At 46.6% G+C, this 13,333-nt stretch overlaps 1 protein-coding gene across 5 annotated transcripts in view; it reads left to right on the top strand.

The window, feature by feature from the left end:
• The window catches only part of GTDC1 (glycosyltransferase like domain containing 1), a 345,909-nt gene that overhangs the window by 69,598 nt on the left and 262,978 nt on the right, over positions 1–13,333 (top strand). For all 5 annotated transcript variants that reach the window (XM_068245867.1, XM_068245869.1, XM_068245868.1 and 2 more), the window contains one exon: positions 8,813–8,980. In XM_068245867.1, coding sequence (XP_068101968.1) covers positions 8,813–8,980 — 168 coding nt within the window. The remainder of the gene's footprint in view (positions 1–8,812; positions 8,981–13,333) is intronic.

Genomic DNA, 13,333 nt, shown 5'->3' on the forward strand with positions numbered 1-13,333 from the left:
GAATGTGTGGGCTGAAGGAGAGGGCAGAGTCTAGGGTGACGCCCAGGCAGCGGGCCTGGGAGGTAGGGCGGATGGTAGTGCTGTTGATGGTGATGTGAATATCTGGGAGGGGTGGTGCGGGGCGGGAAAATTATGAGCTCAGTTTTATCCAGGTTAAGCTTCAGGAACCTAGCTGACAATCAGGAGGAGATGGTTGATAGGCAGGAGGAGACCTTGTCCATAGTGGAGGGGGAGAGATCGGGGGTGTGGAGATAGATTTGGGTATCATCGGCATATAGGTGGTATTTGAAGCCCAGGGAGGAGATGACTTTGCCAATAGAGGAGATGTAAATTGAGAACAGTAGGTGGCCCAGAACAGAGCCCTGGGGGACTCTGAGAGGGGTGTGGGAGTTGAGGAGGAACCATTAAAAGAGGTGGTGAAGTGGCATATAGAGAGGTATGAGGAAATCCAGGCAAGGGTGTTGTCACAAATCCCTAAGGACTGTAGGGATTGAAGGAGGAGGGGATGGTCAACTGTATCAAATGCAGAGGAAAGGTCAAGCAGTAGCAGGATGGAGTAGTTTCCTTCAGCTTTAGCAAGGGTAAGGTCATTTACTACCTTGACGAGAGCGGTTTCTGTTGAGTGGGCAAGTAGCTACATTGAGTTCAATCACAGCAAATTACACAAATAGTGTGTGTACCATAATTTACTCACCTTCAGCAATCATTACTGTGTTCTGACCTGACCCAGTTGACCATTGCAAACTTTTGCCACCAAATAGCAGACACTTGAAAAAACATCCAGTTTTGATGGATTCATTTATATTCTCCACTTTTCTCTTACCTTCATAAAACTCATTGCTTTCCATTTCTTTTGTGACTTTTTGTTTTTATTTGTCTTCAATACTGTTTAATTCCTCTTTTTTTACAACCTCGTCTTTGTAGTCTTACGTTAAGTTTCGTGTATTCTAAGTTGACCCTCAGGTTTTTCTTTTTGTGCATTTTGCATAATTGTGAGCTGGAGCCGCCGCTGTCCTAGAAGGAAGTGCTGATACAGGAGCTGTCACTAGCTATCATCCTCTGCCTTATTTCTGCACATTACTTCAGGACCTTGCTTTGCAGATAAGCCCAGTGGCTTCATAAACCTCACCTTGTTCCAATTGCTTAAATAGTGGCCGGAGGGAAGAAATTAATGTTGATGTCAAACACAATAACAAGTGACATACATTTCTGCTTCGCCTTGCATTAGGGAAAGAAAGCGGGACTTTGCTCGTTCTCGAAGCTAGGTGTTAAATGGAAAGTGTTTAATGGTCTCTCGACCCCATGGATCATTTATTAACAAAAGAGATGTTTGCGTTGTGGACTATGTTACATGACAGTTCTTGTACTGAATGCCTTTGATGAGAAGTCATGGAGGAGCCGAGGCACTCAATTTCACAGATAGGCTAATTTATGGCTGAACTCCGGGCAACTCTGATTGTGTATCAAACAGCAAGGCGAGGTGGGTAGCCAACTAGAGCTCTCCATCTAAGGTGCATTCAGTGGTTAAGCCTTGTACACACTTTTAATTATGACTGGGAAGAGGGTGGAGGCATCCAACAATATAAAACAATTAAAAACAGCTTCAAATGGAGAGGCAGTGGTGAGTCTCGCCTTTGTTGAAGAAAAAGCCAATGGCAACTTGATTTAAACTAGACGGTTTATTTATACCGAAAACAAGGGTATGCCTATGCATTTCGCTGGCTTTACCTGCTTCCTCAGGTCAAGTATCCAATGGCTGAGTAGAGAATGGTGCGAGCATTTGAAGGCACTCATATCATTCTATTCTCAACCACTCAGTAAACCTGTGAAACGTGTTGTCATGCCCTTGTCTTTTAGTTAGAAATAGATCATCTAGTTTAAATCAAGTCGCCATTGGCTTTTTCCTTCAAGAGAGTTGAGTCTCACCACTGCCTCTCCATTTTAAGCTGTTTTTAATTTTTTTTATATTGTTGGGTGCCTCTATTCTCTTCCTTTCCATGATAATATACAGCTCCATTAGAGTTTACTAGCCAACCCGCGTCGTAGCATACGCCGCATCTATCTATCTAATAGAGTACGTGCCTCAACCTTGAAGCAAGAAGAAGTAGGCTTTCTATGAGAAAATGTATGCGTGCTCAAACACCAAGTTTAACCCTAGCAAGTCTGGCTTTGCAAATCCGGCCTAATTGGCTATTCATGAGGCAATGCTCATGCAAATATGCATTTGCTTTCGCATGCCAAACTATGCAGGGTCAAAAAACCAATACTGCAAAGTGCTCTCTCGCTGCCTGGGAACCACAGCGGCACCCCAGAGTGGGAGGCTGGGTGGTGCAGCCGCCCCCCCCCAAGCGTGGCCAGTGCTGGGGGGAGCCATCCGCACTCCCCTCCTAATATTAAAAACAGCCACTTACCTTAACGTCCATTGGGTTCTGCTACATGCGCATTAATTTTCTCATGGAAAGCATTTTGTGCAGTTTGTATCCTTTGGAGGCGGGTGGTGGATGGCTTGCTCCGGTGGTGTGAACCCTGGAGTGAGTGCGCCTGTCCTCCACCCCCCCCCCCCCCCCTCTGGAGTGCTGTATGTGAGCCAGCCCTGAGCTCTAAAGCTCGGGGTGACCCATGCTTCTCTCCTTTCTCATGTGGTGCCCCCAAATTAATGCGCATGTAGCAGAACGCAATGGACGTTAAGGTAAGTGCCTGTTTTTAATATTGGGAGGTGGGTGCAGACGGCTCTCCCCGGGGGGGTCGTCCACGCCACCCAGCCTCCCCCTCCGGGGTGCCGCTGTGGTTTCCAGGCAGTGAGAGAGCCTGGGACCCTGCGGTCTTCCCAGTTGTATAAAAAGGGGGCATTGGGAATCCTCCCCGTGGCGCTCCTGGAGGCCTGGAGCACACCAAAAACTGCTAGCAGATCCGCAAAATGCTAGCAGATTTTGAAACGCTTTTTCTTATTTTTCTGTAGCATTTCACCTAGCAATTTGCGGTTTTGTAAAGCGTTTTTGGTGTAGTAGATTTCATATATTGTTACAGTAAAGCTGTTACTGAACAGCTTCTGTAACAAAACCGCTCTGAACTGCCGTTTTTCGGAGCGGTTTGCGTTTTTCCTATACTTTACATTGGAGGCAGAAACGCCTCCGCAATCCAAAAAATGCCTCACCTCGGGAGTATGCGTTTCAGCAAAACGCCTCCCGCTCTGGTGTGCACCAGCCCATTGAAATACATTACCCAAGCGTATCCGCAGCCGCAAGTGGATTGCAAAACGCTGCCGAACCGCTCTGGTGTGCATTAAGCCGGATAGTGCTAATGTAGCATGTAGCACAGTGACTGCTTTGTGGTATTGGTTTGTGCATGCATTTGCATGAGCATTGCCTCATGAATAGCCAATTAGGCCAGATTTGCAATGTCAGACTTGCTAGGGTAAGGCCTCTTTTCCATGGACTGTGAATAGGCAGTGAAATGGCTCTCAAACTCTCACAACTGCTTGCTGCTGCCTGGTAACTGCTTGCTGCTGCCTGGTAACTGCTTGCTGCTGCCTGGTAACTGCTTGCTGCTGCCTGGTAACTGCTTGCTGCTGCCTGGTAACTGCTTGCTGCTGCCTGGTAACTGCTTGTTGCTGCCTGGTAACTGCTTGCTGCTGCCTGGTAACTGCTCGCTGCTGCCTGGTAACTGCTTGTTGCTGCCTGGTAACTGCTTGTTGCTGCCTGGTATCTGCTCACTGCTGCCTGGTATCTGCTTGCTGCTGCCTGGTAACTGCTTGCTGCTGCCTGGTAACTGCTTGCTGCTGCCTGGTAACTGCTTGCTGCTGCCTGGTAACTGCTTGCTGCTGCCTGGTAACTGCTTGCTGCTGCCTGGTATCTGCTTGCTGCTGCCTGGTATCTGCTCACTGCTGACTGATAACTGCTTGCTGCTGCCTGGTAACTGCTTGTTGCTGCCTGGTATCTGCTCACTGCTGCCTGGTAACTGCTTGCTGAGCACACAGCTCAACAGTCCGTGGAAAAGAGGCCTTAAACTTGGTGTTTGAGCACGCATACATTTTCTCATGCAAAGTACTTCTTCTTCTTGTTTGAAGGTTGAGGCACTTAGTCTATTATATATATATATTGTTTTTATCAGCTCGGTCTCCTCTCAGGGACTTGGCTCATAACCAGGAGGGTGACCTGTGAGGACCTTCTCATACCCCCGAGCGTTGGTGGGAATTCCACCGTATGCCCAATTGGTGGTTGCAATCTGGTTGCAACCTGAAAAGTGTGGGTACATTTCCTTAAAGAGAATCTGTACTCTAAAATTCTTACAATAAAAAGCATACCATTCTATTCATTATGTTCTGCTGCATCCCTCTGTGCTGTTTCTGCCACTCCCTGCTGCAAACCTGGATTGTAATTGCCAGTTTTAGGCAGTGTTTACAAACAAAAGACATGGCTGCTAACAGCATGTGATAGGCTGAGAGTAGCTCAGTGTGTGAGTCATACAGAGCTTGGAGGGGGCCTGGAGAGGGTGTGTATAGCTTCTTATCCTATCACAAGCAGACCAGCACATTCCAGCCTGAGTGCCTGAGCCCGACAGAGCAGACAGAGGAAAGAAGATTAGATTATATAACAGAGATAACACAGTCACTGTGCAACTAGGAAAGGCTGCAGTAAGCCAGACCACATTAGAACAGATATAGGAACTTATAGGATAGAAGAAATAAGGTTGAACATTTTGTTACAGAGTCTCTTTAAAGAGAACCCGAGGTGTGTTTAAAGAATGTTATCTGCATACAGAGGCTGGATCTGCCTATACAGCCCAGCCTCTGTTGCTATCCCAAACCCCACTAAGGTCCCCCTGCACTCTGCAATCCCTCATAAATTACAGCCGTGCTGTGAGGCTTTGTTTACATCTGTAGTGTCAGTCTCAGCTGCTCCCCCGCCTCCTGCATAGCTCCGGTCCCTGCCCCCGTCCCTTCTCTCCAATCAGCAGGGAGGGAAGGGATGCAGGCGGGGACTGGAGTTCTGCAGGAGGCAGGGAGAGCAGCAGACTGACACTAAAGAGATAAACACAGCCAGCTCTGACAAGCTGTTTGTCAGCAGCGTGGCTGTGATTTATGAGGGATTGCAGAGTGCAGGGGGACCTTAGTGGGGTTTGGGATAGCAACAGAGGCTGGGCTGTATAGGCAGATCCAGCCTCTGTATGCAGATAATATTCTTCAAACCCACCTCGGGTTCTCTTTAAGCAGATCACTACCCGATACTTTGACATATTGCGCCATTGGCTCCTGTTTTTTTTCTCTTTTGTATTTCCTTCGGTCCCTGGAGTGTCCAGTTTCATCCCCCTTTTCATTCTTTCAAAGTCATTTATGATTGGCCAGTCACTGACAAATTTGACCACCTCCATGCAGTATGAGGGTCAACAGATATTGAATGCTGTGAGCAGTTTGTGTAGGTAAACCCTCATGTTAGATGGAAGTGGTAAAATTGGTTATGGATTGGCCAATCATAATTGAAAGTGTGTACCAGGCTTAATACTTCAAATCAATACTGAAATAAATAAGGCCAGAGTGTTCACTAGAAGGGTTGATATTACTAATAAAACTCCAATAATAGTCACATAATGAGAAGATTAGATTCTTTGGAGAAATCATTGATGCTTGATAAAATTGAGGGCAAAAGAAAAAGAGAACGGCAGAGGCTAAGATGAATGGACAGCATATGTGAACCTATAAACATGCCTATGCAACAGCTAAAAGAAGCAGTGATGGACAGACACGCCTGGCGTACAAAATGATGAGGACCAGACTTGAAGCCTGGTAAAAAAAAGAAAGCAGAAAAACTCGTACTACATGGAGGAGGTACAATTGGTCAGTGATTGGCCAATCATAATTGAAAGTGTGTACCAGGCTTAAGGCCCCGTTCACACTTGCGTTTTGGCAAGTAAACGGACCGGATCCTGATCGGATCCTGACCTGATTCTGATCAGAACCGTACGGTTCCGATCCAGATCTGGTCCGTTTGCATCAGGCTGCCATCCGGATCCGTAGGCAAAAAATAGCGAAATTTAAAAAAAAATGTTGGGGTCAGCAGAAGGTGCACCTGGTGCACCTGTAGAATCAGGTTCCTCCGCTGTAGGCCTCACCTCCACCTCCGACATTCTGCCAAACAGCTCCAGCACGTCTGTCACTGCTGCTCCACTCCAGACATGCTTGGCCCATGTGTCCCCATCCGAAATGGCCGCTTGGATACGCATAGGAAGTGGGGTAGAATGTCAGGTTTTTGTAGGCAGTGTGTTCTGTGCCTTCCGTTCCCCATTGGTTTCTGTGTTCCGGATGGTGCTGTCAGGCTCAGGTCCAGTTCCGGTCCGGGTGCGTTGGCCGGAGATCCGGAGCCAAAAAATAGCGCATGTTGGAAAAGAGTCCGGATCCGATCCGGCTCCGTTCTGTACGGAACGTACGTATGTGAACGTCCGCATAGACTTTACATTGCTATGCGGAACGTACGTTCCGTTTGTACAGTATGCGGTCCGGATCAGATCCGGAAAATCCGGATAGCGAATGCTAATGTGAACCGGGCCTTAGTTATAGTGCTCATATCTGCCTAATTCCTGTTGGCCATGGCATTTGAGTTTAAAGTGGGATTATACTCCATATCAATATGAAAAATATTTAAAAAAACATCCAATAATAAATTACTTATTTAGAAATCTTGATGTTTTTAGTGTTCACTGTAAGATTTATGAGAAGTGTGATATGGAAAAAAGAAAATAATATTTCTGGTGGTTTCCATCTTTACTGTTTTTCTGTGATGAAGGTGACATCATTACTGCTCTTTTTTGTTTTCTTTTTTTTCTTCAACCCAGCTCATTGTTCATTTACCTTCCCTATTGCTAGGAATACACAATGAGACTTTTCAGCAGACTTACTGTACAATCGTTTTTCCGATCGATTTTTTTTTAACGAATTTCCTATTGTTTTTCCAATTGTTTTTCTTTCACTTCTATGAGAAATCAATCGAAAATCACAGATTGGGCCTGTTGGAAATCATCCATCGAACCATCTATCTGCTAAAAAAATCTCATGGTGTATTCCCAGCATAATGCCTCAGCTTACTGTCTCTCCCAGAACAGACATCACCTAGAGAGGCTAAAGGCTCGTACACACGTCTGATTTTTGCACTGACCCGTCGTTTGGACGTCCAAACGACCGGTCGTTCGGACGTCTAATCGGGCGTGTGTACAGTCTGTCGTTCAGCAGATAAGACTGGACTTGAGCGATCCGCCAAGCGGATTGCTCAAGTCCAGTCTTATCAGCTGAACGACAGACTGTACACACGCCCGATTTGACGTCCGAACGACCGGTCGTTTGGACGTCCAAGCGACGGGTCAGTGCAAAAATCAGACGTGTGTATGTACGCACCTTAACACCACTGTGTAAACTCTTCTAAAGGAGGGGCAAGCTTTCTGTTATTTGCATGCTGAGATAAGCTTGTTACTGTAGCCAAAAAATAAATCCCACAATCTTTCTGGCACTACACAGTTCCTGCAGGCAAAGGCACCCAGACTAGGTAAAAAGACAAAAAAATGGGGGACCTATAGGGACCTGTTTAAGAAAAAAATAGGTACACATATGTTTTTGTGGCACTATCTGTTTTTTGGCAATATTTTATTTTTGGGTGTTACAACCCCTTTTAATGAGGATTATTGCTGTTTTTAAGTCACGGTTTCATAATATTAAAGTACTATTACTATTACAGAGGTGAACAAGTTCCCATGTAACTCAGAAGCCAGTCTGCCCAATCTAGAGGCCGGCAGAGATTGTTTGGTAGACAGCTTCGTTGACAGCAATTAGAGAAAACCTCATAAGTTAGGAGCCAGCTGTCATTTTTTAATGAGCCTTGGCACCTGTTCTCCTGGGTTTCATCCAGTCCTTTCATGTATTTGAAGTCCCTCATGGCACACCTCAGTTTTAAGTAGCAACCAACTGAAACTGAATTGAGCAGAGCTTTTTGGTTCATCTTAATGTCACTTCCTGTAACCACACGGTGTTCTATTTTCTGTTATGGTTGGTTGTTACATAGGGACCATGATATGCTGCAAAATAAAATGGTAAATTAGGGATTATACACATACAGAAATAACCAAGGCCTTTGGGACCTCCTTATGGTGGTCAGACTCAACACTGAGCACCAGAGAGGGCCACAAGAGGAGAAGAACTTGGGAAGAGTGGCTGAAGTGAAGAGGAAAAGGGGGAAAGGAATAGATTGTGGGGTTGGGTGAGGGGATAGGGGGCAGCAAGGGAAAGAATGGGATGTTGGGAGAGGAGTAGCAGTAGGTAAAAGAGGAGGAGGAAGTGGCACATTTTGCATGGTTTACATACAGTAGATGCCAAAAAGTCAAAGCTGTGTGGACGCAGCACTGGATGGAGCTTCCCCATTCACTACTGGGTAATGTTGCTATAGAAACCCAATACTCTCCCATCCCTTAACCGAGAGACTCTGCCCTGGTGGATCGAGTTTCCAGCTGAGAAGGTCCTTTTAGTAGATGGCCAGCCAGATGGCTGATATTGACTATTTTTGCGATCTGAAATATCATAGCTATGGGTACCTTTAGCCATGAAAGGTAGCAGTTGTTTGCCTATATCAATTTTCAGTTCTGCTATGGGGATGACTATCTTTAGTTACCGTATTTGGTTAGTTACAAGGTTTGGTTGAGCTATCTGCAGTTTTGTTTTAGACCCACTTACTTGCATGTTTATTAGACTTCTAATACTGTACGTTTGTGTGTGAGCATTTGGATGCAAAGTGTGTTTCCCTCACAATTCACAAGACTGGTGCTTCTGTTTCAGGGTCCTCTTCACCAGCTCAGTGCTTAATCTGGCTGAATTGGTGGCTCTTCGGCCTGATCTTGGGAGGCTGAAGAAGGTGCTGTATTTTCATGAGAACCAGTTGGTGTATCCGGTGAGAAAAAGCCAAGACAGAGACTTCCAGTATGGCTACAACCAAATCCTTTCATGGTAAGTACAGCTCTGTCTTCATAATGATCCATGTGAGGCCTAATGTAAAAGAGGGCTCCCATTGCTGAGAGCCTCCCTCTGTTTATTGGCTGGTGTACACAGGCTAGCCTATAGGATTGTGGGAAGGAAAGGGAGGGTTGAGTGTGTTAAAACTTGGAGGAGGTGGAGCTAGTATGGCACTTCAAGAACACCCTATCTTGCTTCATCAGCACTACTGGTCCTTCAGGAGGAACCACACCCCATCTTGCTTCATCAGCACTCCTGATCCGGGGAGAGGAATCACAGTAGAAAAATATTTTCTTTTATTACATGGGTATGCTTTTTTTCCCCTTTAAGCAGACCTACACCCAGGATTTCTTCTCTGCTCTAACAAATAAGCAACAGCATAATAACTTTTACAGAATAAACATTTCTTTGTTACAACCCACATAACTCCTACAACGATTCCACAGTGTTGTTAATTCCTGGTTGCATGGGAGCACAGATATGGTTAACCCCCTGTGTTTACCTATAGCCTGCCTGAACGGCATCCCACGGCAAAGATCAGATCAGAGCTGACAACTCAAATTACAGTGGCTCATTACTAGCAGATAAGGAAGAATTAGACAGGTTGTTACCTATAACCACAAACAGGTTGGTTTTCTCTGTGTTTTATGTGTGGAAGAGTTTAGGTCCTCTTTGACGTATTAGATGTATTTGCCTATAAACATCCTACTTACTTGCCAAAAAAAGCAAATATGCATTGTGAGTATAGGTTTATTTACAAATATGACTTACTCTTGGGAAAAAAAAAATAACAGCGAAATAAGAATAATAAAAAAAAAATATATGTTTTATGCATGGTCTTGTGCTACTGCAGCACTGCTGTTCTTTTCCTGGGTTAAGCGATGCCTTCTGGGAAGACCGGCATGGCCAATCCACTGCTCACCACTCCTTACTATTATAATGCAGGAGGGAGTATAGCTGAGCTGTCAATCAGCCTCCCCTACTTTTGGAGTTAGTAGAGGGGTCTTGTTCTGATTTCAGGGTGTGGTCCTGGCAGCAGGCATCTGAGGAATGTCAGAGGTAGCTTGCCAGTCTACGGGAAATAATATCACAACAGTAGTCAAGTGACCACACTGGAAATCCTAAAATTAAGCTGTTTATGATGTTTTTTTAATACTTTACAATCCTGGCATTTTTCAGTATAGGTTCAGTGTTGGACTTATTCCGACACTGAAAAACATGGCAGCCACTAGGGGGCCATTGCCGGATGAAATCCAGATCATCAGCCCCAATGGATCAATGTATCGGACTTAGTCAGATAGTTTGATAACCTCTGGTCCGATGCACCGATACTGCGCCGTGTACCGTATTTGTCGGCCCATGAGACGCACTGGACCATAAGACGCACCTAGATTTAGAGGACCAAAATCAGGGTAAAAAAAATATACTAAGCCTGGTGTGTCCATGGTGCAGGGGAGTCTTGTGGAGCTTCTACCCCCAACTATGTCCCCTTGTACCTCATGTACCCCTAGTACCTCTTATGTCCCTATGTCCCCTCCTCTGTCCCCCTCATGTCGTCTTCTGTCCCCCTGTGTTCTTCTCTGTCCCTTTGTTTTCTACTGTCCATCTGTGTGCCTGCTTCTCTCCCTCCATGTGTCCGCTTCTGTCCCCCCATGTGCCTGCTTCTGTCCCTCCGTGTGCCTGCTTCTGTCCCACCGTGTGCCTGCTTCTGTCCCTCCGTATGTCCGCTTCTGTCCCTCCGTGTGTCCGTTTCTGTCTCTCCGTGTGTCTGCTTCTGTCCCTCCGTGTGCCTGCTTCTGTCCCTCCGTGTGCCTGCTTCTGTCCCTCCGTGTGTCTGCTTCTGTCCCTCCGTATGCCTGCTTCTGTCCCTCCGTGTGTCCGCTTCTGTCCCTCTGTGTGCCTGCTTCTGTCCCTCCGTGTGCCTGCTTCTGTCCCTCCGTGTGTCTGCTTCTGTCCCTCTGTGTGCCTGCTTCTGTCCCTCCGTGTGCCTGCTTCTGTCCCTCCGTGTGTCCCCTTCTGTCCCTCCGTGTGTCCCCTTCTGTCCCTCCGTGTGTCCCCTTCTGTCCCTCCGTGTGTCCCCTTCTGTCCCTCCGTGTGCTTGCTTCTGTCCCTCCGTGTGTCCGCTTCTGTCCCTCTGTGTGCCTGCTTCTGTCCCTCCGTGTCCCCTTTTGTCCTCCCATGTCCCCTTCTGACCCTTTGTGTCCCCTTCTGTCTCGCTGTGTCTTCAGATGGCACAAGCCACATACCTGCAGTGGTCATCTGCCAGGGTGGCATCGGGAAGGCTGTGGCTTGAACAGGTGAACCGGAGGAGAGAGGCTCCTGACAGGACTGCTCGTGATTAGTGCGCAGAAAGTTCAATGCTTGGCCCAATGACGGCACAGTGTTCCAGCCTGAGACACCATCGCAGCCAATCAGTTAGCGGCAGCCGTGACTGACAAGGCTGTGCCCTAACCAGCAGCAGGATCCTCTATCCTCCGGTTCGCCTGGTCAAACCACAGCCTACCCGATTCCACCCTGGCAGAAGACATCTGCAGGTATGCGCTTGTGCCATCTGAAGACACGGAGGGACAGAAGGGGACGTGGAGGGACAGAAGGGGACGCGGAGGGACAGAAGGGGACGCGGAGGGACAGAAGGGGACGCGGAGGGACAGAAGGAGATTCGGAGGGACAGAAGGAGACACGGAGGGACAGAAGGGGACGTGGAGAGACATAAAAGGATACAGAGGGACAGAAGGGGACACAGAGGGAAAGAAGCGGACACGGAGGGACAGAAGGGGACACGGAAAGACAGAAGCAGACATGGAGGGACAGAAGGAGACATGGAGGGACAGGCAGGTACGGTTTGCGATTGGGTATGCGCATTTGTGACGCAATGTGGGGGTTATGTTGTGTTCGAACCATAAGACGCAGGGACTTTTTCCCCACACTTTTGAGGGACAAAAAAGAGCGTCTCAGGTCCGAAAAATCTGGTAATTTAAATATTATGTGGGTGCATTTTGGCTCGCCATTAGTGCCACCATTGTCAGTCTGGTACAGAGTCGTACAATGTGGATCAAAGTGTCTAACAAAGTCTGATCCCCTTCAGTACCACACTGCGCAATACCGTAACTATCCTGGAGTGCACGCAGTGGGGGCAGAGCAACAGCATGAGAGCTGGCGTCGGCCCTGCTCCCTCTTACTGAAACCCGGTAGCCTCCTTGCTCTAGAGTAGGACGTAAACACTCTCCGCGATCCCCACCGCTCAACACTTCTGAAAAACATTTATTGGAAAGGGCTAAACACGTCTTCCTTATGGTAAATGACTAATGGGCTGAGGAGGGAGATCAGTAATAACATTTGTACCTGGAAAACTTTTTTAAAGCAGTAGGATTAGCCATACTATGCCAGGAAAAAAAAACCTCATATATAAGTAGATAAATACTTGATTTACTAACATAACACATGTATTGTACTGTCCACGATTTGATTTCAGTGAATTTGATATAGCAAATGAAGAGAATTCTGTTCCTGGTGGGAACCATGTCTTTTGCCAACAGTTTGAGGCTAAATATTTATGTCATTTCTTCCCTTAACTTTTTTCTTTTCTCCTCCAATCGCTGAGTCACCTCAGCCTTGCTTGTAAACACAAGTGAGCAGAGGATCAGGTTTCAGCTAGGTAGCTAGGCAGGGAAATAAATGGAAGAGGAGGAATATATTATAGATAAAAAGAACCCCCAGCATGCAACTAAATGACAATGGCTATTAAATGGCCAGTGCTCCTAAGGTATGGGATAACTCCAAACCATAACAGAAGAAAAAGTTTTGAGGCAGGGGACACACTTGACTTTCAGTTGTCCGCGCACGTTTTTCTGCATACATTTTCTGCACACCAAGTGTGTTTCCATGCAGGAAAACGCGCACGTTTTTTCACAGCAGCTGATGTAATTGATAGAGAAAACTGCCAAAATGTGCTGAGTCATCATGCAGAATGTCAGTTTTTTTTCTGCGCGCGAACAACTCAGTAAGTGTGTACTAGCACATTGATTATCGTGAGTTCACAGTTTTTCTGTGCAGAAAACGCACACGAAAACAGCCAAGTGTGTTCCCTGCCTGAAAGTTTTGAAGGCAGTATTAGCATGTTTATCACTTAATACACTCAGACCAGTTGCTGTTGAAATTTGATTTTTATGGTGACAATCCCACTTTAAAGAGAATCTGTAGTAAAAATAATAAAAAAAAAAACAGATACTCACCTAAGGAGAGGGAAGGCTCTGGGTGCTATAGAGCCTCTCGTTCTCCTCACGGTCTCCGCGTTCCAGCGCTGGATCCACAGTTCAATCCTTCCGCTGCGAGAGGCTTCAGAAGTCT

Source organism: Hyperolius riggenbachi, chromosome 7 (genome assembly GCF_040937935.1).
Source record: "Hyperolius riggenbachi isolate aHypRig1 chromosome 7, aHypRig1.pri, whole genome shotgun sequence".
Classification (NCBI taxonomy): Eukaryota; Metazoa; Chordata; class Amphibia; order Anura; family Hyperoliidae; genus Hyperolius; species Hyperolius riggenbachi.